The sequence below is a fragment of the Suricata suricatta genome, chromosome 11 (assembly GCF_006229205.1).
Source record: "Suricata suricatta isolate VVHF042 chromosome 11, meerkat_22Aug2017_6uvM2_HiC, whole genome shotgun sequence".
Taxonomy (NCBI): Eukaryota; Metazoa; Chordata; class Mammalia; order Carnivora; family Herpestidae; genus Suricata; species Suricata suricatta.
The window spans coordinates 45,602,954-45,627,682 of NC_043710.1; the positions used below are offsets into that span (position 1 = coordinate 45,602,954).

The 24,729-nt window shown below is 45.7% G+C and overlaps 1 protein-coding gene across 1 annotated transcript in view; it reads left to right on the forward strand.

Moving 5' to 3' along the window:
- Window positions 1-540: 540 nt before the first annotated feature.
- Window positions 541-24,729, forward strand: part of GALNT18 (polypeptide N-acetylgalactosaminyltransferase 18) — a 342,758-nt gene continuing 318,569 nt past the window's right edge. Inside the window, exon 1 of the mRNA XM_029957126.1 lies at window positions 541-1,413. Within this exon, the coding sequence (XP_029812986.1) occupies window positions 1,179-1,413 (235 nt within the window). The 5' untranslated portion in view covers window positions 541-1,178. The remainder of the gene's footprint in view (window positions 1,414-24,729) is intronic.

The window sequence follows — 24,729 nt, forward strand, 5'->3', positions numbered from 1 at the left end:
AGAAGAAGAAGAAGAAGAAGAAGAAGAAGAAGAAGAAGAAGAAGAAGAAGAAGAAGAAGAAGAAGAAGGAGAAGAAGAAGAAGAAAAAACCTAGATAGGGGCAAAAATCTTCCAGGGGGTTGGTGGTGGTCCAAAATCTTATAGGAGATTCCTAGGAGGGTTAGCCCTTTGACGGTTGCCAAGGCTGGAAACATCTAGGAACCCCGGGAAACAGAGGGCGTCGGACAGGCGGAGGTCCGAGTGAGGCTAGGGAAGAAGTGGATGCCCACCGGGCCAGACCGAGGGCAAGGCTAGTCAGTTGACCTGGCCCATGCTTCCCCGGCCTCTCTGCTTCCTGGCTGCCCGAAAGAGAGGCGAGGAGTCGGCCGGCCCGAGGGAGCAGAGCGAGAAGCCCAGCCGAGGGGCGCTGAGCCGCGTGACCCCGCAAAGACCGGAGGTCCCGGCGCAAGGGCTAGAGGTGGAATTCCCCTAGAGGTGGAATCTGCCGAGGCTGGCGGCGCGCCTCTCCGGGAGCCTCTGGGCCGGGGCAGCTCGCGCGGGCGCCGGTGGAGGCTCAGGCGCGTCCCTGGAGGGCGGGAGCCAGGAGCGGCCAGCAGGTGGGGCCCCGGGGCCGGACTCCGCCCCGCGCGCCCTCCCTGTTGGTCCGCGGCCGCCCAGCACCGGCCCCTCTCCCGAGCCGGAGCGCGATTGGCGGCAGCGCTTGTCGCTCGGAGGGGGCCGGGCCGCTCTGCTTCGCTGCTTTCCCCCCAGCCGCCGCCGCCTCCGCCGTCCTTCCAGCAGCGCGGGCCGGTCGGACCGCCAAGGCACCCCGCGCCTGGCGATGGGAAACGGCGCGGCAGCGGACGCAGGCTGTGGCAAAGTTTCCCCGACTCGCGTATCCGGGCGCGCGACTGCCGACCACCCGTGACCGCTTCCAGAAGGGCTCGGAGATTTTTAATTTGGAAAAAAATCCACCTCGTTTCCTTTGTCAAGCTCTCTCTCCGGGTGGCCAGCGGCGGGAGCTCCAAACTTGGGCACGGCGGCTCCACCGCGAGCAGCCGGGGCTGTGGAGGACCTCGGGACTCAGGTGCTCGGGCGCCCAGCGGCCCGTGGCGGGCGAGGGGGTGTGCGCGCGGGGGAGTGCCGGCGCGCGGCCAGGAGGGTCCCCCGGGAGCTCTATATGGAGGAGGGAGCCCAGAATGGTGTGCACCAGGAAGACCAAAACTTTGGTGTCCACTTGCGTGATCCTGAGCGGCATGACCAACATCATATGTCTGCTCTACGTGGGCTGGGTCACCAACTACATCGCCAGCGTGTATGTGCGGGGGCAGGAGCCGGCGCCTGACAAGAAGCTGGAGGAAGACAAAGGGGACACCCTGAAGATTATTGAACGGCTAGACCACCTGGAGAATGTCATCAAGCAGCACATCCAAGGTATGGGCGCCCCGGGAAACTTGGGCCGCTCACCAGGCCCCGGAGTGCCCAGCGCGGCGCCGCGTGCGCTGGGGCGGGTGCGCGTGCAGCTGCCGGGTGTGAGGCCGCAGACGCTTGGCGGGGCTGCGTGTGCGCTCTTGCCTGCGTGGGGGACCCTCGCTGGCTGCGGCCGGGCGCGCTTCTCCAGGGCACACGTGTGTGCGCGGGGCTCCACGCGCGAGTGTGTGCAGCTCACTGGCGGTGTGGGGGCGCGCTGCGCACGTGTCCAAATGTGCCCGAGACTCTGGGCTGGTTGCTCTCCGGCTCTCGGGATCGCACACAGGTCCGGCTCGCGCATGTCTGTGTGTGTGCGAGAGCGGGCGCAGGCAGTCGAGCTCATTTGGTCCCTGTAAGGGCTCAGGGCGAGATGCTCGCGCGGCCCCCGCCTTGGCATTTCGAACCCACAGGCTGCGGGACAAGCCGGGACTAGGAAGATTGCGTAGACCCAGCCCCAGCCCTGCTGTGCGCCGTCCGTAGGCGGTTGGAAATGCAGGGGGGATCTGTGGCTGGGGGTGCCGCTTGAACCTATAGCGGAGCAGGTGTCGACTCGGGGAAGAAGCACGGGAGCCTGGAGCTCTGTTCACTGCGGTGGCGCATCCGCCCGTGACCGAGAGAATCCCCCATGGGCTGCACCTTCCCCGCGGGGCCAGGAGAAGGCCGTTCCCTCCGGTAGCTCCACTCCCAGGCCCAGGGCATTGCCAGGCCCAGGGAGGGAGCTGTTGGGGCGGAGCAGATTCTCTAGCGGAGTCACTCCGGAGTCTTAAGGCTGCGCGAAGTGGTTGCGCTCCATCCAGGCCAGGGCTGGGGTCAAGGGGAGGATGGCGTTTGGGAGCTCTCCTGACGCGCCCCCATCTGATGTGGTGTCAGAGGCAGGGGATGGAGAGCTCCTGGCACCGCGGGCACTGGCGTTGGGTGTGCACACACGCTCCCGTCTCACACGTTCACACTTCTTTTTTCTTCACCTCCCCACTTCCCTTTCTTTCTACCAGCGTGTGAGCTTCTGAAGGGCAGGGAAGCTTGTTCACCTATAAACCTGGCAGGCCAGGCAGGCTCTGGGTCCAGTACCCATAGATCTTGGCAGAATGGAAGGCTTTCTCCCCCAGGAGCACTCTCTTTTTGTTTACACGTGGGTGTCTGCACCTGCTGCCCCTGCCAGGGTAGAGATAGGTGCTGTGTCCACATTTGGTCGGTTCCCCACATGTCCAGAATAGTTCCTTCCCAGGGAAGCTCCAGGTGAGTGCAGGAGAGGTGTACATATCCTCTGTGCTTTCTAACTAATGACCTCAAAACAAGCCCGAGGCTTGGGGACACTTCCCTCGAAAAGGAGACTGTTGACAGCTTCTCCTTCATACCCACCTCTGCCTCTCAAACTGGCACTGGGCTTAGCAGACCGATTTGTCCATCTGATGGCCCCTGTTGCTGCTGTTTCTTACCTTTTCCATCCCGTGGCTTTGGACTGACAATTAATCAGCAATAGAAGTACAGCGCTTGCCCCAGGGTGATTCAGACTGTTCCCAGGGAGACACGAGGCCATACCTTACTTTGACGTTCCCAGCTTGCCCACAGGTTTTGAGAGAGTTTCGTTCACAGATTCTGTGTGTGTGTGTGTGTTCCTGAAAAATGATTCTCCTGTGCTTTCCAGTCTCCTCAGGGAGGAGGTGAGCAAAGTGCTACTTGGGGAAGCAGTGAGGAGACATTGTTAACCCATGAGCTCATCACAGAGCAGCCCCTATCATCCTGAAGGTGGACCATGTCACATGATTTATAAGACTCTACCTGAAAGTGAGTGCACTGTTGAAGCTGAAAGGAGCCTTTGTGATTTTGTTCCCAGGAAACCTTATAACTGCACATTGTTTGGAACTTTTAAATATATACCTGCAAAAATTGGGAGGGATAGGAAGCAAAGAGAGAACAGGATTCTTAAAACGTGCATTGGTCCAGTTCTGCTGGGTATGTGCCCTGACTCGAGTGGCTATTCAGAAATGACCAGATTCTCAGGACAAAAAGGTGGAGGCCACAGGCTGTAGAGGGTGGGGAAGGGTCACTGACTTGGGGAAGACTAGAGGGGAGGCAGGTAGAGGGTGGAGGTGACTTGGTTGTGCCATGATGGGGGAGTGATGACCAGTGACAGCTCTCCCAGTGGTCCCAGGGCCATCCAGAGCTAGGATTCAGGGAGTTAAGTGAACTTAGAGATTTATATTTAAGAGGCCTGCAAAGTTTGGGACTGGCCAAGTGCAGCTCTTTGAAGGCAGAGGTGGGGGACGGACAGACAGCCCCTTGCACTTGGTGATATAGACCAAGTTCATGTGTGTTCCACTGGTTAGTTTCCTCCAGTTAGTACGGCCTTTTGAGCAATCCAGTTTACTGTGTTGAGCTGAGGAAGTGGAGAATAAGGGGTAATGATAATAACTGAAAATTATGTAGCACCCATTATATGCCAGGCGCTATGCTTAGTGCTTTATGTGTATTGACTAATTTAATTATCACAACCCTGTAAGATAGGTAGTATTAACTCCATTTTACAGACAGAGATAAAGACTCGTCTAGGGTCACATTCCTGATACATGGGAGTTGAGGGATTTAAACCCAGCCCATCTGGCTTCAGAGTCCGTGTTCTTTACCACATACTGTACTGTCTCCTTAGAGGGCCAGCAGCTCACAGCAGGGACCAGTGCTCCCCTGAACTGGATCTTAGCCAAAAGGCTGAGAAGTGATTCAGTGTTCCCCTGGAGTTACTTGATCATGGGAGACCTCAGAGGATGGCCAAGGAATGATAAAGTGAGGATCTTCCCACTTTGAGACTCTTCCATAGATAAACTCAGGAAGCTCCGGGCATTGTTTTATTTTATGCTGAGAGGCAGAGGTTACATTCACTTAAAAAGAATTGGTGGAACACCCAGGACAGTTTCTGGCACATTCTGCAGAGAGTAGGTGTTGGATAGATGAATGGGTGAATGAATGAGTGCAGAGTGTGGATGCCCAGTGCGCCGGTTAGTCATTAATGAAAGCGTTTCCATTCTCAACTGAATGTTTTGCTTTGGAGCCTTGCTCAGGCTCCTCTTTGCTTTGGAAGGAAAGTTGTCCCGGAAACTGCAAATGTCACAAAATGTTCGCAGAATGTGTCAGAGGCCTTGCAATTAGAAGAGGCTTTGGAGCATCACCCTAGAGGTCTGTTCTAGTCATGACTGAAAAGTTTACTTTCCTCTTAGGGGTTGCAGTGATATTTCATTTTAATTTGTTTTCTGATTGAATGATTTAATTAGATGGTGTTTGGGAATCTCTTGGGAATGTAAATTGCAGTTTGGAAAAAAAAATTTTTTAAACCAGATAGATGGTAAGCGAGAGGGTGGATAGCTCCAGGTTTCAAAAATAGCATCCTGTTGGGTTGGAGACACAAGATAAGTGTTCATAGAGGTTCACTGTGGAGAAGAAAGATAGGATTGCTGGATGTGGTAAGATGGATGAAGCAGAGGGTGTGCTGGAGGAAGCCTGGGTTTTGAAAGGCTTGGAACCAACTCAGTGTTGGTTCACATCTTAGTTTGAAAGTCCAGTAGAAACCCAAACAGCTTTCTCCTTTTCTTCTATTTCCTTCCTTCCTTCCTTCCTTCCTTCCTTCCTTCCTTCCTTCCTTCCTTCCTTCCTTCGTTTCTTTCTTTCTTTCTGTTTATTTACTTTTGAGAGAGAGAGAGACAGAGTGTGAGTGGGTGAAAGACAGAGAAAGAGGGACACAGAATCTGAAGCAGGCTCCAGGCTCTGAGCTGGCAGCACATTAGCTTTAACACATCTATTTTGCATTTGAGCATTCCTTCTTCTTCTTCTTTTTTACATTTATTTATTTTTGAGAGACAGAGAGTGAACAGGGGAGAGACAGAGAGAGAGGGAGGCACAGAATTTGAAACAGGCCCCAGGCTCTGAACTAGCAGTCAGCACCGAGCCTGACACGGGGCTTGAACCCATGAACCGGGAGATCATTACCTGAGCCAAAGTCAGACGTTCAACTGACTGAGCCACCCAGGCGCCCCTTGAGCATTCCCTTCTAACTTGGCTCATCTGCCTCCATATTTAAAAACAAAGGTGTAGTCATGGTTTGCATGTAATTTCATATCTCACCTGTTTTTCAGCCTGCTTTTTGTTAGAAACATTTTTTTCATATTTGCTACATAGTATATTGATTCAGTGTTCATTTATTTAGAGATCTAATATGTGCCAGGTAGCACAGTGGAGAGGTGACATTGGATACAGCATTGAATCAAGACATTCCTGGACCCTGCCATTGTGGACTTGTTTTTTAAAGAACAATAGATTCCCTCTTATTCAACACAGTTGGGGTTTAAGTTCATTAATGGAAAAATTGGGTAAAGAGGAGAATAAAACAAAATATTGCATAGATGCATTAAACATTTTATTTTCATATTATTTTTGAATATTTTGTACATTTATTTACCAGCCTTTTGATGTTAAGGCCAAGGCTTGTCTTTGGGCTGGGGCGTGGGGGCAGTCACCTTTCTGATCATCTTCCTTGCATAAGCCACTTACATAATGTGCTGCTTTACGAAGACTGATCTCTACTTCTGTGTTCTTTAACATTCATTGAGGACTTGAAGATGCTTATGAAGCGATCTCCATGTAGTAGCCGAAATTTCTATGACTTTTGCCTTGTCCTTCGCAGTGATTTTGTTCACATACAATTTGAGTGCTATTTCAGTGACTAGCTTTATAAAGTCTTTGCAAAGCAGTTAAATTAATTTTCTTAGGAACAACAATTCTCATCTTTTTAGCAGTCATATTCCATTGGTTTCTAGAATATGTAATTACATCAAATTATTCTGTTACAGTGACAAGGACCAAAAGTAAAAGCACATTTGGTCACAAACCCAGAAGACTGTTGGTAACTGTACAGCTCAGCCCTCAGCTGGAGACGTGAGTGGGGGTGGGAGAGAAAAGCTGACACAGAAGGACAAAGGCATCTTGGGTCTGGTTTCCCAGGGGGATTGAAAGAATGCTTCTTAGGAGAGGTGACGAAGCAGATGGTTCTTAGAACTTGCACTGCATTTTTAATGACTGCATAATATTCCACTATCGGTGTAACTATTATTGATATAACCACTTCTCTGTTACTGAACATTGGCTTTTCCACTACAGTTAAATGCAGAAATAAACATCTCCACCTCCTTTTTCTTCTTCTGAGCTATCTTTAAGGATTTATTTCCAGAAGTGGGGTTACTCCAAGAGTAGGAACATTTCAACGAATGTTTGTTGTTAAAATCTTGCTACATAGCCGCTAACAATGTATGATTGTGCCAGTTTCACGGAACCTGGCCAGCACTGGTGTTATCATTAAGCTTTTTTTTGGCCAAGGTAGTCACTGTCAAGTGTTCTTTTGATTTGTACTTCTTTGATTACTGTAGAACTTAATAACCACCCCCCACCAACCTCCTCCTGTTAGTTTCACCTTGTATTAGTGTCTTTTGCCAGTTTTTCTCTTGGGATGTCAGTGTTTGTGATTTGTGTATTATATATGTAGTTTATTTACATAGATCACTAATTATATATATAATATATATAATATATGTACACACACATATACAAATGACCTGTATTCTATATTATATACATGACTTTTGCTTTACATAGATGATTTAGGGCAGTGGTTTTTATACTGTGGCCCCAAGTAGCCCCACGCTTCTGGAAGGTTGGATCTGGGACCTGAGAAATAAAAGGGTAAAGCGAAATCTCCTGGACCCACTGCTCTCCTCCTTGCAGCCAGTGTATCTTCTCCTTCATCTGTCTTATATTTGGTGTTCTATAGAATATTTTATTTTTAAAAAGGCTGTGCTTTTTTTTTTTTTCCTTAAAGAATAGGTTGAAAATTACCGTTTTGGGAGAAAAAGACCTTACTGTTACGTTTTTGTGAGGGATGATGGTAGTGTAAAGAATTCAAGAGAGTAAACACATCTGAAAGGAAATTGAATTCCTGGGTAGTGTTTTTATAATATCTATTTACCTTTCTGAAGACCGTGATTAATAATGTATTACATTATATGACTAATTTCTAAATCCATTATCTTACTTCACTGAGTCAGGATCATCCCAACAATGGGAAAAATGGATTATTAACTGCTTTTTGTTTCCTAAAAGTTTGTTAGGCATATTTTATGCATATTAATGTACATTAGGTCAGTAAAAACAGGTTGCTTGCTCTGATTATGAACCATTTATGGTCCCTAAAAGTCAGAAAATGTCCTAGGCCTGGATGTTGGGAGATTTTTTTTTGGCCCCCTGTAGCTTTTGGATGTCACCTAGAATTGACTGGTGTCCTTCTCACCTGATCCCTGACTCGGCATGGTTGTGAAGAAGGAGGTATGATGTTTGCTGAGTGCTTGTGGAGTTTATTTGAGGAAAGGGTGTCATTTAAATAGTAAAGCTATTTGTCCTTTGGAATGAACTATGGCATGTGAAATTATATTTTGAGAGTGATTGATATTTTGAGAGAGTGCAATAGCAGGATTTAGAAGTTGAGCCCAATTACCTTTATTAATAGTCCCGGACTGCATCTTCATGGAGTCGGAAGACCTTGCCAAAGAATACAACTTTTTCCCCATGGCCAAAGAATTCTCATTTTTATCCAGAAGTGTGTAGGCTGTAAAATAAATGAATTCCACAATCTTTCCCACTCACTCGACATAAATTGTTATTTGCTCTTGATAAGTAGGTTGATGTAGAATCTCAAGGAGAATTCAGAATGAAATGTTGGAGAACCACAGTCTGGTTTCCTGGTTTGTGAGGGCCTTGAAGGTCAGCTTCAGTCACTTGGGCCAGGCTGGTCTGTGTTTCTCCAGAGGTATTAATAGGATTCAGAGCCACAGACCAGGTTACTGGACCATCTTCATCCTATAGAATTTCGGACTTCACATCACTTAAAAAGCTAAATGGGCCATTGCCTTGATTTGGGGGCTTGAGGGTCTCTTTAGGATTCTTGCCCTTTTTCATTGCTTGGGTTCTGTCCAAGAGTCTAGGACAGATGGCTGCCCTGTGGAGAAGCATATAGGAAGGCAGTCTAGTTGAAGGTGATGTTGCCCAGAAGGTTCTTTGTGGGAAGCACCAGGCTGAATGAGTGATGAATGTGGCCAGAAGGCAGCAAGGTGGGGATCTGGGAGAAAGAGGATTATGCCTAAAGATGGAGGGACAGAAGGCCATAAATGGAGATGGGCAACTGCTGTAGACCGCAAGTGATAGAGGAGGCTAGGTCTGCTGGTTGATGACCCAGATGGGAAGCATGGTGACCTGTGCTTTTCACGCTGGCCTTGAATGTCTCTCTGGTGCTGGGGGTTCTTGAATTGGGTAGAGATTTGAGGATCCCATGGTACCTACAATCACCAGCTTACCAAATCTCACTCTGCCTTTGGGGTCAGTGGCAGCTTCATTCCACAGTGCAGTGAGTGAGTGTGGAAGCGCTGGCTGTTTTCCTTTCCCTCACACGCATGCCTTCACATGCAGGGCACACGCCCCAGGGTGGGGCCAGGCTGCAGCATGTCCCCACACGGTGCACGCAATCTCACTCTATCCCTTTTCCTCCCACTCCCGGAGCATGTTAGTATGCAAGAGAATGTGATAACCTTGAAATCTCTTCAGCTTATGAGTTAAACTTAATCATTCATATGTTTTGGTATTTAAATTATTGTTAATGACAAATCACTGCCCAACTGTTCCAATCTAAAATTTGTCATGGTGGTGATGGGACATGGCTGCAGTCTTGGAGTCTTCCTTGTGGGGCTGTGTCCTTTGTGTGGACCCAGCCGAGTGTAGTCAACTGGAACTTTAAGCAGGAGGATTCCTGATTATATGAACTCGAATGCTTTGATAGTTTTGCTGGCTACATGATTATGTTTTTTTCTTTTCTTTAAAAACTTTTTTTTTAATATTTATTTTTGAGAGAGCAAGCATGAGTTGGGAAGGGGCAGAGAGAAAGGGAGACACAGAATCTGAAGCAAGCTCCAGGCTCTGAGCTGTCAGTACAGAGCCTGACACGGGGCTTGAACCCACAAACTGTGAGATCATAACCGGAGCCAAAATCAGCCGTTAAACTGACTGAGCCACCCAGGTGCCCCCCTCTTTTTAATGTTAATTTATTTATTTTAAGAGAGAGAGAGAGAGAGAGAGAGAGAGAGAGAACAAGCAGGGTTAAGGGGGCAGAGAGAATCCCAAGCAGGCTCCGTGCTGAGCATGTGGGGCTCCATCTCACAACCTTGAGATCATGACCTGAGGTGAAATTAATTGTTGTCTGGTTAGCCCACTGAGCCACCCAGGCACACACCTCCACACCCCGGCTACAGGATTATGGATTAAAATGCATTGCTAGGACCAGTCATCCTAGTGGGTATGGGGTTCTGATGTAGCTCTTTCACTGCCCAACATTTAGTGTCAGTTTTTTGCAGGCTTGCTTTTGGGAGACAAAACTGCCCTTAATGAAAGTTTGTGAAAGCCCTAAGTGTCCAGTCCCAATGAGACTGTGACAGGCTTCCCATATGAGGCCACTGCTGAAATGGTGTTAGACCAGCAGATGGTTCTCTGGGCTACATTTTGTTACTACTTCTCTTCAGGAGTTCCCAAAGTACCGTGTTGGGGAAGGTCCAGAAAAGTGGTATCTGCGCCCCTCTCCTTGAGACGGATGAAAACAATGAAAAATGATGTCTGAAGAGGAGGCGCAGGGCCATCTCTTCAGAATATCCATTGTTCAGAGTTTAAGACAGACGTAGAGCCCCTGTTGAAGATTGCCCAGACTTGCCTTTTAAGCCCTGGTGACGTGTTTGCCTTGCCCATCCATCTCTGTGTCCTGGGATGGGCCATTAATGGCCACTGAGACCCAGAGGAATGGGAGAGTAATTCCGGGACCTGGGCAGGACGGGATTTGAAACCTGGGTGTGTGTCAGGCTAATGGCATTTGGGACTTTAGCAGAATGGTACCAAAATTGCTTGAGCCCATGAATATAAGAATAAGCAGGGATTTGAAGCTCCAGAAGTGACAAATGAGAATCCTAGCCAAACCCTTGGTTTATTTTAAGAGCGACAGGCATATAAAGTATTGAGGATTGATTGTATCGGGAGGCACAGAGGAAGAGAACTCCCGTGTGGCAGGGACTGGGCTATATGGTGTCCGTGCACGGTTGCTCTTTGTCTTCGCAATATGGAGGGGGAGTTTTAGAGGTGAGGACGCTGAGACATAGACCCTTAGAGAGTCTGTCCATGGTCACACGCTGGTAGATGGCGGAGACAAGAAGGAAAACTTTCTGACATATATGCTCTACAGAAGAACAAAAAAGGTGAAAATCACACAGAGAGAGGGCCAGGAGATCATTCTATTGGAGACTGTGTTCAAGTGTAAGCTCAGAGGCCTCAGGTCAAGTGGGAGACGGGTGGGGGAGGGCTGCCAGGCAGGCGGCTTGGTCTGTCCTCGTGTAGGTGGGGAGCTTCGAGGTTGGGTGCCAGAGGCAGAGGGCCTTGCTCTGGAAGGGTGAACGAGGTGCCGCTCCAGAGGCCGTGGAGAGCCCTCTCTCTTGGATTATTGTGGATCTGCTAGGATCATTGTGAGCCCCCAGAAACTTGTCCCGTGGGACAAGCAGACGGTGCCGGCTGTAAGCTAGGGCTCATTCTGTTCCATGTGGGACATGAGAGCACTCACTGTGCACCAGGTGCTGTCCTCACTGACAGAGTCATGTGTCTTCAGGAGTGATCAACTTGTCCCATTTGCCCAGGACTTTCCCTGTTTTTTTTTTTTAACTAATATTTTTATTTTGAGAGAGAGAGAGAGAGAGAGAAAGCACAGTGTGTGTGAACGGGGGAAGGGCAGAGAGAGAGAGAGGGGAGAGAGAGAATCCCAAGCAGGCTCCTCTGTCCGTGCTGAGCCCAAATGCGGGGCTCCAACTCACAAACAGTAAGATTATGACCTGAGCTCAAATCAAGAGTCAAATGCTTAATGGACTGAGTCACCCAGGTGCCCCAGGACTTTCCCTATTTTAAAACTGCAGTTCCCAGGTCCAAGGAGGCCCCTTGAACCTGGGCTAACCTGGAGGGTTGCTCTTCCTTATCTTCTCACACTGGTAAATTCTATTTAATGGCAGCTCCTAGCATCAGGGCAAAAATAGCCCTTGAGATCACACCATATCTGTGTCTTCTGCTCTCTGCTCTTGAACCTTGACTTTGTCTAAGAGTTGTAAAGAGGACAGTGAGGGTCCCAGCAGCCCCTGCCCCATTCTCTCTGCCCACACAGGCTGCCTCCTCTCTCCTTTGTTACTCCTCCCGCCGTGGCACTTTGTTTTTTAGCTGTCTGAGCCTCTCAGGATTTGGAAAGGAAAAAACAATTGCTGTAAAGGAAAGCTCTAATAAAGTGGTTTGGGCACAAAACATCAGCAGCTGTTTATTTGCCCAAAACAGTAGGAGTCTGTATTAATAACCTCATGAGTTATATGCTGGGAAGTTAAAAGTAAGCAAAAATCTTACTTGAGACCCGCAAATGTGACTTTATTCCTTTATTGAACTAATCTCTCTTCCTGTTTATGCTGGTGACATTTTCTATTATCCATGTGGAAGATCCTTCTTGATATTCCACTACAGATTTATTTAGCTCTGCCTTGGTTAGGGTCCCAGAGCTGAGGGGTTTTCTGGTTTCTTTTTATTGCAGCTATGATGCTTGGTGTTTATGTGGTTCCCGCCTCAAAGGATCTTGACAAACGGGCCAGGCGTTGTCTAATTAATCATCATAATATTTCCCTGTCGGGACAGGAGGAACCACGGAGAAAAGGCGGGGCGGTATTGGTGTATGTGTCAGAGAGGCTTTAGACCTGCCTCTCGGTTCAAGGGCTTGGAAAAGTGAGTCTTTTAACAGTTTGCTTTCTTCCACATCTAAAGTGCAGCATGATAATAAACTGATCCTCTGATATGTTTTATTTTCTAAAAGACTGGAAGAAAGTATATGTTATAGGGTTTATGACGTAGACCCTCCAAGTCTGTAATTGGGCCAGGCTTTTTAAAAATTATTTTTTTAATGTTTATTTATCTTAGAGAGAGAGAGAGAGAGAGAGAATGAATCCAAAGCAGGCTCCAGGCTCTGAGCTATCAGCACAGAGCCCAGTACGGGGCTTGAACCCATAAACTGTGAGATCATGACCCAAGTCAAAGTAGGATGCTTAACTGACTCAGCCACCTAGGCACCCCTGGGCCAGGCTTTTAAAAAAATATTTTACTAGAATCTGGAGATTCTTATTCGAGGGAAAATCCAGTGGAAAGTGGATAAAAGAGACTTTTACCAATGATTCAAAAGTAGGAAAAAGGAACCAGTGCGAAAGGGTTATAGAAATAGGCCTGAAGTTGTCCAAAGAGGATATGAGAGGAAGAAGAGAATTAATGTTTGTTAAGTATCTCTTAGGTGCTAAGTGCTTTGTGTGTGTTACATCACTTTAACCTTTAAGGGACCTTGTGGGATGCTGTTAGTCCCATTTTACAGATGAGGAAATCAAGGCTCAGCAAGTGTAGCTATCTTGTCCAAGATGCTGTGCCTACTAAGAGAAAAAACCCCATTACTCTACTAAGCCTGTTAGTACCGGGTCAGGGATCCTCTTGTTTTTCTGCTGCAGTGATGCTGATCAAGGGAAAGCCGGCTTATCCCTTACTTTCAGCAGAAAGGTTACAGATGAGACTGGAAGAAAGATTCATGACAGAAGCGAGGCCTTGAGAGGGGTTACCGAGTGGCTGTTTTGCTGGTATCCTTCCCCGGAGACACAGGAGGAGGCCTGTGCCAGGAGCTGGCCGGGACTGAGCACTGAGGAAAGCTGAACGAGGCTCCAAGCCATGGCCCTTTGAAGCCAACAGTATCATTTTTTTCAGGAGAGGACTTAGTGTGAGCAAGTCCATCTCCTCCACTCACTCAGACCTAAGGTTTTTGGGGGTCCTCCAGGCTCAGGACATGGGGTCGGGTTGGGGAACAGGGAGGGGACTGGTGCACACAAAAGAAACAGCAGATATGTCCGGGTTTGCCAGGAACTTCCTATTTAATTGAGGACATGGGATATTCAGGTAAAGTATATATAACGGTGGGCCCTCAGCCCACAGGGCAGGTTAGGAGGTGGACTCCAGGGCTGGCATTGGTTTGGATCCTGGTAGGGTACCAGCAGTTGGGGGTAGGGCATGAGATGGTTGGGAGAAACTGCAGACCTGCCTCCAAGTTCCTGTTCTTCCACCAGTATGACTGGGAATTTGACAGTGACCTGAGATGTACTCCTTCTTTCTGTTGGTCATGTGCTCGGGTCCATCCCTTCCTGTATCCAACCAGCATTTGTTGAGCACCTAGTGAGTGCTGAGGGTATGTCAGCAGAACAAGGACAAAAATATGAAGGTGTTGCAATTAAATGAGGCGATTAGGAGCTCCCCTGTCAGCAAAGACTTGAAAGCTAGGTGTGTATGTACCCTGTCTGGGGGAAGAGATTTCGAGGTGGAGGGAACAGTGTAAAGGCCCTGGGGTAGGAACGTGCCTGGTGTGTTTGAAGAGCAGTGAGTTAGCTAGTGTGGCCGGAGCAGAGTGATTATGGAAGAAAGGGGCGGGGGATGAGGTCAGAGAAGGGCTGGCCGGAGAGCAGATTCTGTTGGCCTCCGAGTCCGCTGTGGGAGGATTGGGAGGCTATGGGCAGGGGTTCACAGGGGAGCCCAGCTTTTAAAGCCATCAATCCAGGCTGTTCCATGGCTACTTCCTGAGCCCTTCACAATGGCTTGACTCTCTGCCAAGCATGTCAGGAGATGACAAAATATATAGGACATGGTTCTTTTCTTTAAGAAGCTCATAATCAGGCCAAGAAGACAATACAAAAAACCGTTGAGGATCTTTTGCAAGCTAACTGGTGTAATGAGGGTTAAAATTGAATTCTAGAAGAGTGCATCATCAGAACAGACTTCCTAGAGGAACTGGGGCTTATGACATATCTTGGAAGAATGAGGAGGATTAAGAGGAGTGGAGCAGGGAGGATTTGGAGAGGGTAAGCTCATATATTAAGTAAAACCAGCAGTTACCTGTGCCTCTCATTTAATGTGGGGAAAAGCGTGCAGGCAGTCGGTGGCTGGTTTCAGGGTGGGTGACCTTGGACAAGTCTCTTCACTGGCTGGTGCCTCAGTTTCTGCAGCTCTAGAAAGGAGGGCAGTTGCTCGCTAAACACTGCAGATTGTTGTGCTGACGAAATCAGATGCCAAGCAGGAAAGTGCCCCCACCCACACCCCGCCTGCCTCTCATGGAGTAGGCATGGGGGCAGGAAGCACATTCTTTTCCTCAGGCTTCCTTCTTTCCCTCCTTCCTTCATTTCCATGATCTTTCCTTCTTGGCGCTCACATAGAAAACACAATCAGGAATGTATTTTCTGGTTGTAATGCCTACAATAGCGGATTTGAAGCCCATTTCAGTGCCATTAGACATGATGTGTGTGCTAAGACTTTCCCAGTTACATCCTTAAGGAGAGACTTGGGTTTTCTTGTGTTTTGACCTGTTGACAGAATTGGAACCATATCAACCTATCTTCCTACCATGGTGAATTTGATTTAACTCAAAGCAACGTGACTTATAATTTCGATGGCAGGCAGGAAGGTGTGATTTAAGACAATTGTCAGGGAGACTCAATTTAATCTCTTCTTTCTTCCCCCTCTACAAAATGTGCATTTTGTTGTGTGATATAATTTTAATATACATTCTTTACAACTCAGGATACACGTCGTTTCACATCGGGAAGCTACAGTCTACATTTCTTTTCTTTTAATACTTCTCTATTTAAAGTTCTTGTGAAAAAGATTCCTTTCTAGTGATAGCAGAAAACTGAGGGATGGATTTGCTTTCTTACCAGTGAGAATTGTAGCAAATCACTATGAAACCTCCTGGCAGTTGCCATTTCTTGATTAGCAGGGATTATTTGGGTCACTTAGTAGAGAGATAATTGCCTTACCAAAACCAGAAATACAATTATCATATTTACCTAAAACTGTCCAATTGTGAACCTTAAGTGTTTTTCAACAATATTCAGGGTTGTTTTTTTGTTTTTTTTTTTGTTTTTGTTTTTTTTGCAAAACAGGCATCAGGATTTTTGAGTCTGTAATTACTTTGAAAGTATAGAAAGTTGCCTTGAGTTTTGTAAATTGAAAACTAAATGTCTTATTTCACCCTGGTCCATATTAGAAACATATGGTATTGTTGTACAGTTCAGTGCAGCCCTTCCCTCTTTCCTCATCTATTAGCAAGGAAGGCTGAGCTTTCTCAAGTTGTATCTCATTTGGGAAAGCTCTAGTCTGGTAGAGATCTAGAAAGATCTTTATGTAGAATCAGGGCATGCTAGAGCCCAGAAGTAACAGCACCCACACCCTCAACCTATCTGCTGAGGGGCCTAAGGTCCAGTGCAATTTGGTGACAGCACTGGCGGCCCTCCCCTGGGCCCCGGAGACCTTGGGATGGGGATGTAGAGGTCTGAATCAAGTTTAGAAAGTTTCCCTCTATGTCCTTTTGCTTCCTTCAACCTCAGAAGAAACTTCTGCAGTGGGAAAATAAACCCTTGGTTACATATGCTCGGGTGAAGCCATATGCTTAAGGGACGGGTCGATTTCCTTAGATGGGGTCTGAGGGGATCCCCTGGTCCCCTCTCTATGGCCTGAGTGACTGAGGCTCGCACTCTACCACCTGGGATCATCTTCAGGAGTGAGGACATAGCTGTTAGCAGGACCTGACTTCGGTTCCAAGCAGTACGCAGCAGCTTCTAGCGATGTGGCCTCTGTCTTGGCAGCAGACTTCTTCCCAGCTTTCCAGATCTCAGCGGTGGTGCCTGTGGGGGAGAGGCAGAGGTTTTGCATTGGGGAGAGGAAATGAGAGAAAATTGACACTTATCGGTCACTGACTAGATGCTTGGCATGGTTCAACTCACTTCATCTTACAGAATCTTTAAAAGAAGCCTGTGAGATCATTAGCCCCATCTTATAGATGAGAAAGTTGCACTGTACAGTAATGATTAATCTGCTTTTCTCATTACACTATGGGTTCCTTCAGAGTGGAGGCAGGGTCCTCATTTTTCCAATTTCCTATTTGACACAGTGGCAAGGCATGTAGTTGGGGCTAAGTAGGAATTTGTTGAGTAACTGAGTGAATAAATAAGCAGGCCTACCTAAAACCACTTAGTAAGAACATTCATATCCAGGTGTCTGGCTTCAAAGCCAGAACTGAAGAACTGGGTCTCCTCCCTCCAGGCTTGGGGGTGGCTTGCACGAGGCTGTCTCAGGCTGCGTCCTCCTTCTGGGACAGGGACAGGAAAACATGCGTTTCTGGGGTCTCTTTCAAGGCACCTCACAGCTTACATTGCCGTAGCAAGGTTTAATCAAAGGGAAACAGCAGCTCAGTGGAGTGTGTGTGCGCGTGCGCGCAAAATGTGCTTTCCTGCACCGAGATCCCCCAGGAATCAGCTGGTGAGAGGAGTGTGAAGCCTTGAGGGGACCCTCGATATCTTTATTTTAATAAAGCTGTCACTTGTGGTCACTTTCAAATGAAAGCAATCTTGTGGGTACAGAAGGGGAAAAACAAACCTGCACCAAAAGGCAGAGAATAATGCCAGAGAAGATGTAGCTCACCGCGGAAGCTCTGCTTCAGAAGGAGGGACTGAGTTGAGGTCACTTAAATGGATACCTAGAGAGTCCTCAGGAAGGAGAAAGCGTAGCTTAATTTCCAAGAGGGGATCGAGAATTCCTCGGGGCCCCCAGAGCTGAGGGGAAGTTGGCCTTTGGCTTCCTAGCCTGAGTGGCAGCCGCTCGGTCTCCTGTCCACACCGAGGCCTGTGAGAACCCCAGAATGGATACCACCATCTTGAGGTGGCTTTGCGGGGCAGTGGTAAGTTGGGACCAGCTCTTCTCATACCCAGGAGGGAGATGGCAGCAACCGTCTGCAGAGAGGAGGAAGAATCCTCAGAGAGAGCCACTTTGGACTCAGGAGGGGGTTTTCTCTACCTGCGCTGTTGAAAGTCCTTGGCACCAAGGGCGGAAGTTGGCGTGGCAGCAACTAGAAATTGGGCAGGCTGAACCTCTTGGTTCCCTGGTAGCCACCTGTGAAGTCACCCACCCATGGGTGTCGGCTTGGGTTTGGACTCGCAGGCCCTTCACAGTGGCCTCACACCCCTTCGAGGAAATGAGCACAGGAAGAAGGTTCTTCACGGACTTGACCCACTGGCATGGAGCAGCCCATTAGCAGGAGCCACAGATTACTGTGAATTTTTTTTCCTATTATTCCCTGATATTTTCAATTTGAAAAGAATCATTTAAGCAGTGGGATAGAAGAGGGCATAGTAGACATAGGGGAAAAATGGAAAATGTCATTTAAAAATGACTATTCCATTCTTTGTTACCTCAGCAGACAGATGGCTGGCTGCCTCACCTTTTGCCCACGGCCAGGAGCAATAGCCTGATGGGTCAGCTGAGGAGAGCAGTGATTTTATTTTTCTTTTCATTTCAAACAGATTGTGTAGCCTCTGGGGTGTGGGGGACTGGTGGAATGAAACACTGGGCTGGGAAACTAATTATGCCTCCCTGCATGGCTGAGCTAGTTAATACCAAACTGTCATTGAGGCTGATTCTTCCCTGGGGCAGAAAAGCTTCCCAAATTCCTTATCTTTCTCTTTGCCTTGGGAGTGGAGGCCTTTTGGTTTTTGCCAGCTTGAGCAAACAGGAACAAAATTCAGGAAGCTTCTGGAAGCTCTGAAATGGTGCTCTGGGTTCTAGTTCCAAACATGCCGTGTTGATAAACTTGGCTCCATTCTGGTGTGTTACTTGTTGGTCTGATGTTGCCACAGGCTGCCCAGAGTGTCTAGGACCGTAAGCAGATTGATTGCCCACCTTCCCCGGTAATGTGGGCTCAATGATATGGCAGTTGAATATTAAGCCTGCCTCACTTTACTGATCCTGAACTGAGACCCAGCCAAGTACATGGCATGGTCAGCATGGTGTCACCAGTGGAGACCACACATGATGACAGATAATCAGAAATTCAGTAATGCTTCTTTTTTTTTTAAATGTTTTATTTATTTTTGATACAGAGAGAGACAGAGCATGAGAGGGGGAGGGGCAGAGAGAGAGGGAGACAGAGAACCGGAAGCAGGCTCCAGGCTCTGAGCTGTCAGCACAGAGCCCCACACAGGGCTGGAACCCATGAACATGAGATCTGACCTGAGCCGAAGTCAGAGGCTTAACCGACTGAGCCACCCAGGTGCCCCTCCGTAATGCTTCTAAATGGATTTTTAACTTACTAAACCAATGCACTTCCTTGAAAAATGGTCACACATATATGACTAAGACATATTTATTCAATCTATAGATAATAAACTCATGCTTTGCAATGACTCTGACTCCGGTACTTTCTGTCCCTCTTTCCCCCAGTCTGGAGATCTGTGGCTCCTAGTTCCTGTAGTCCCCAGCTAGCCAGGTGTCTTGAATCGCAGCCGATCCAATAAAATCTATGAGTCTTTTTAAGGGCAGAACAAAGATTTTAAATATTGGGTAGCAGGATTTAAAAATATAGCCTTTGTGTCAACGTGAAGATCATGAATATTCAGTTTATACATATCTTGAGCAATTAGACAGATGCATATTTCCAGGGAGGGTGTGTTATCCTGATGCTGAGGGGATTGGGGCTGTCTATCATTTCAAAACCAGATTTCCCTGGTGACTTCCGAGTCTGATTTTAAGAACATTTGGGAATGAAGTGTTAGAGTCAGCCCTATTCACGTCCCCCAACTTTGCCAGGCTACATTCACCTTGCCTACATCCATAGACCTAGGCTTTAGCTGAGAAATTCCCAAGTTGCCCAAGAGAGAAAAGTAGATTCTGAGTGCATGGGTGATGGCTGATTCAGGGTTGAAACAAAGCAGCCCATTTCCAGCCTTGGAGGATGGGTGTTTCCTGACAAGACTTAGTCTTGGCTGCTGGTGTATTTTTGTTTTGAGTCCAGTCCCTCCATGTTGAATTCCTATTAGAATTAATTGATTGTCTTTGGAGAAACACCAAAGGCAAGTTGAGTTGGTTGATGGGAAGGCAGGCTTAGAACTGTCCCCTTTCGAAGGAGACTTTGTATTAGCCAGAAAACCAGAGTTTTTAGCAGCTATTTATCCCCAGGTTTTCTGGGGCAATCCATTTTTAAATAAGCTGATCTCTTGTCCCCAGAAATGATATAAAGGAATTGTAAATTCTAGTATTTCCAACATTTACTGCCCATCTGACTCTGTACCTGAAAGCTGTACAAAAACCTTTCCAGAGCACATGTCCCTTATTTTTAATTTAGAAAATATGGCTACAGTGAAGTAAACAGAGCACTGGTAAATGGAGCCAGCTGTTCCCCGAATCAGTTTTTTTCTTCAGTGCAAATCACATGGGGTTGGAAAAAGTACTTTAGGGATGGCAGGATGAGCTGCTCTGGGGACCTTTCCCCAGTGATACAAACATAACTGGTGAAAATGATTTTATTATTTTTTCTTTTTCTTTTTTTAAATTTAAATTCAAGTTAGTTAACATATAGTATACTAATGGTTTCAGGAATAGAGTTTAGTGATTCATTACTTACATATAACACCCAGTGCTCATCCCAACAAGTGCCCTCTTTAATGCCTATCACCCATTTAGCCCACCCCCTCCAGGAGCCCTTAGTTTGTTCTCTGTCTTTAAGGGTCTCTTATAGTTTGCCTTCCTTTCTGTTTATATCTTATTTTTCCTTCCCTTCCTCTATGTTCATCTGTTTGAAGATTATTTAAAGAACCCCAGCCATTTAAAGTCTCTGGAAGTTGTTCTGTGTGCATACATGAAATGGAGAATCACGTATTCAAGAAAGTCTACTAAAGCTCCATAAGAACAGCAACACTGTGGCTTTTGAGACATGATCTGCTCCCACTTTGAACTCCAGCTCGGAGACAGAAGCTGGTCTCTGGGTAGATGTGGACAAGAAGATAGGGTTTCCTCTTCCTCCTAGCTCCTACTCTAGGGTTATAGTTTCTCTTCAGGAGGCACAGGCCACTGCATTTCTCATCTCTTCCAGTTCTGTGTTTCAGAAGCTTTATTACATGCAAGCATGGTTAAATTTGGGGCTGCTTTCTGCCACCCAACCCCCCCTTATAGGGTGGAAATTCTATCCCAGGCCAAGAATATGGGGCCCTAATCACCACCACCCTAGGTCACACATAAAGTGAAGTTGCCATTCCAGGAGCAGCCATTCAAGAAGACCAGTGGCTACCATCCCTACCCAGCACCCCACCCATAGAGCAGGCGTGTCATTCTGAGAGAAGCAGGCCTAGCTCCAGAGCAGTGGTACAGAGATTTTGCCTAGGGGAAGAGGCGGGCTAGAAGAACAGAGTTCTGTAGCTTTTCCTGAAGGAACTGAGTTGGTTTGGAACAAGTGTGAGGAATTTCAAGCTTGAAAGCAATTGGTGAATGTTTAAGAGGAGGCTGGTAGCTTTATCACAGCAACAAAAGCTACCGGAAGCCAACTAGACCAGCTGGAGAGAACCAGAGAAAGAGGCGTCAGAGAAGAATCGTTCTGTGGGGTTAACACAGGCTTCAAAGATTGACTTCGAAGACAGCCCCTGCAAAGGAGGCTGAATTTAAGTGGATCAGACTGTGGAGAAATGTATACCTCAAGGCATTACTGAAAATCAACTGATGAATGGATACAGAAGATGTGATATATATATATGTATATACATATATATGTATATACATATATATGTATATATAATGGCATACTTCTCAACGATGAAAAAATGAAATCTTGCCATTTGCAACAATGTGGATGGAACTGGAGGGTATTATGCTAAGTGAAAGAAGTCAGTCAGAGAAAGACATATCTATGTTTTCACTCATATGTGGAATCTGAGAAACTTAACAGAAGACCATAGGGGAAGGGAAGGAGAAATAAGTTACAAACAGAGAGGGAGGCAAACCATAAAAGACTCTTAACAGAGAACAAACTGAAGGTTGTTGGGGATGGGGGGGTTGGTTGGGAGGTTGGGGAAAATTGTTGATGGGCATTGAGGAGGGCACTTGATGGGATGAACACAGGGCATTGTATGTAAGTGATGAATCACGGGATTCTACTCCTGAAGCCAATATTACACTGTATACACTGTATATTAGCTAACTTGACAATTATATTATAAACTGTAGATCAGCCACTAAGAAAATAATCTAATAAATGTAGTTGAAAATCATTAAAGAAATTGAAATGTTGTACAAAAAATATGTAATTCACAAGACAGCAGTAAGGAGGATTAGAACAAAAAAATTGATGAGCATAGAGAAAACAAAAAGTAAAATTGCAGATGTAAATCCAACTATATCAACAATAATATTAAATGTGAATGGATTAAACTATCCAGTCAAAATACAGAGATTGTCAGACTAGATGAAAACACAGATGCAACCATATATGGTCTATAGGAGATACACTTTTGATTCAGATATAAATTGCTTCAAGGGAAAAGATGGAAAAGATACAGCTATTAGAAAGCTGGCGTGGCTATATTAATATCAGACAAAATAGACTTTAGAACAAAAATATGTTGCTAGAGGTAAAGAGGGACATTTTATACCAATAAAATCTTTTATTCTCATCAAGACTCTTATTAGCAATAGAGTCTTATAAACACATATGCACTTAGGAACAGAACCCCCAAATATATGAAGTAAAAACGGAAACAATTTAAAGGAGAAATAGACTATTCAACAGAAATAGCTGGAGATAATACCTCCTTTAAAAAATGAATAGAACAATTAGGGAGAAGTACAAGATATCTATGAAACACTCCACTTAACAAAAGCAGAATTCCGCATCTTTCTTTTTTTCTATAATAGTTTATTGTCAAATTAGTTTCCATATAACACCCAGTGCTTCTCCCCACAAGTGCCCCCCACCATGACCATCCCCCCTCACTCCTCCCCCTTCAGTCCATGGTTTGTCTCCAGTATTCAGTAGTCTCTTTCTTAAGCACATGTGGAACATTCTCCATAATACACCATATGTTAGGCCATAAAATAAGCCTTGAGAAGTTTATAAGGATTGAACTCATGCAAGGACATTCTCTGACCACATGGAATGAGGAATCAATAAGAGAAGGAAATCTCAGGAATTCACAAGTACGTGGAAATTAAACAACACTCTCCTAAATAAGGGACCAAAGAAAAAATCAAAAGGGAAGTTAGAAGTTGTAGCCCTATCTCACTCCATACTCAAAAATTAGCTCAAAATGATCATAGACCTGATTACAAGAGCTAAACATGGAACATTCTTATAAGAAAAAGTCATAAATCTTTGTGATCTTGGGTGGGGCAAAGGCTCTTTAGATATGACATCAAAAACACAAGTGACAAAAAAATAGATAAATTGAACTTTATCAAAATTAAAAGTTTTCATGCATCAAAGGACACTTTTTGAGTGAAATGATAAACCACAGAATTGGAGAAAATACTTGGAAATTGTGCACCTATTAAGGGAGTGCTACTGAGGATATATAAAAACTATAATTCACTAATAAATAAGTGGCCCAATTAAAAACTCATGTGAATGGACATTTCTTCAAAGAAGTTATACATGTGTTTAATAAGCACATGAAAAGATGCTCCATATCATTAGCTCTTCAGGAAATGCAAATCAAAAGCCCAATGAAGTAGGACTTTATACCCACTAGGATGGCTTTAGCCCAAAAGACAAATAATACTGAGTGTTGGTGAGAATGTGGAGAAGCTGGAATTCTCATAAATTGTTGGGGGCAAAATGGTGCAATTGCTTTGGAAACAATTTGGGAATTTCTCAAAATTTTAAATGTAGAGTCACCAAATGGCCTAGTAATATCATTTAGATATATACTCAAGGTAATTGAAAATATGTCCACAGAGAAACTTGTACATGAGAGTTTACAGAAGTATTATTCATCATAGGCAAGAAATGGAAATAATCCAAATGTCCATCACCTGATGAGTGGATCAAGAAGATGTGGTTTATATGTACAATGGAGTACTACCTGGCAATGAGAAAGAATGAAATCCTGCCATTTGCAACAATGCGGATGGAACTGGAGAGAATTAAGCTAAGTGAAATAAGTCAGTCAGAGAAAGACAGATACATGTTTTCACCCCTATTTGAAACTTAGGAAACTTAACAGAAGACCATGGAGGAAGGGAAGGAGAAAAAATAGTTTCAAATAGAGAGAGAGGCAACCCGTAAGAGATTCTTCAATACAGAGAGAAACTGAGGGTTGATGGGGGCAGGGAGTGATAGAGAGGGGGGAAAAGTGACAGACATTGAGGATGGCACTTGTTGGGATGAGCACTGGGTGCTGTATGTAAGCGATGAATCACGGGAATCTACCCCTAAACCAAGAGCACACTGTACACATTGTACATTAGCCAACTTGACAATAAATTATATTAAAACAAAGTGATGGATGGATGGATGAACAAAATAGTATATCTATGTAATGGAATATTATTCAGCCATACTTACCACAGCATATCCTTGAAAACATTATGCTAAGTGAAAGAAGCAAGATGCGAAAGACTACATATTATATTATTTCATTTATATGAATAGGAAAATCTGTAGAGACAGAAAGTACATTAGTGTTTGCCTAGGGTTGGATGTGGGAGTGGGGATGGGAAATGGAAAGTGACTGCTGTTGGGTACAGGGCTTCTTTGTGGAGTGACGAAAATGTTCTGAGATTAGGTTGTGGTGGTGCACATGCACACATGCACATGCACATGGCTCTGTCAATATACTAAAAACCATTGACTGATATTCTTTAAGTGGACCAGTGGGATAGTATGAGCATTATATATCAATAAAACTGTTGAAAATTTCCATGAGGTTATTAATTTTAAGAACTGACTTAAGCTAGTGGTTTTCCAACTTTGGTAGATGGAAGAGAGCCTTTCTGCATTTAAGACATTTCTGGAATGAGGTCTACCCAGAAAGGAACTGCAAATATCAATGTACTGTGGTCATCTAGACCTTAAAGGATTGTGCTTTCTCCTCTCACTCCATACAGACATAGAGTCTGGTGCACAGTAAAATCTACTTCCAATTTCTATTTTTTTCTTCCTTTTTTTTCTGTTTATTTATTTATTTTTTTAACATATGCAATTATTTCCCATCATTTACACTACAGTAGTTACAATTACACTCCAAACAGAAAAGCAAAGTAAAAAATCAAAACCCCAACTTCTATTTCATGTAATTAGACTTA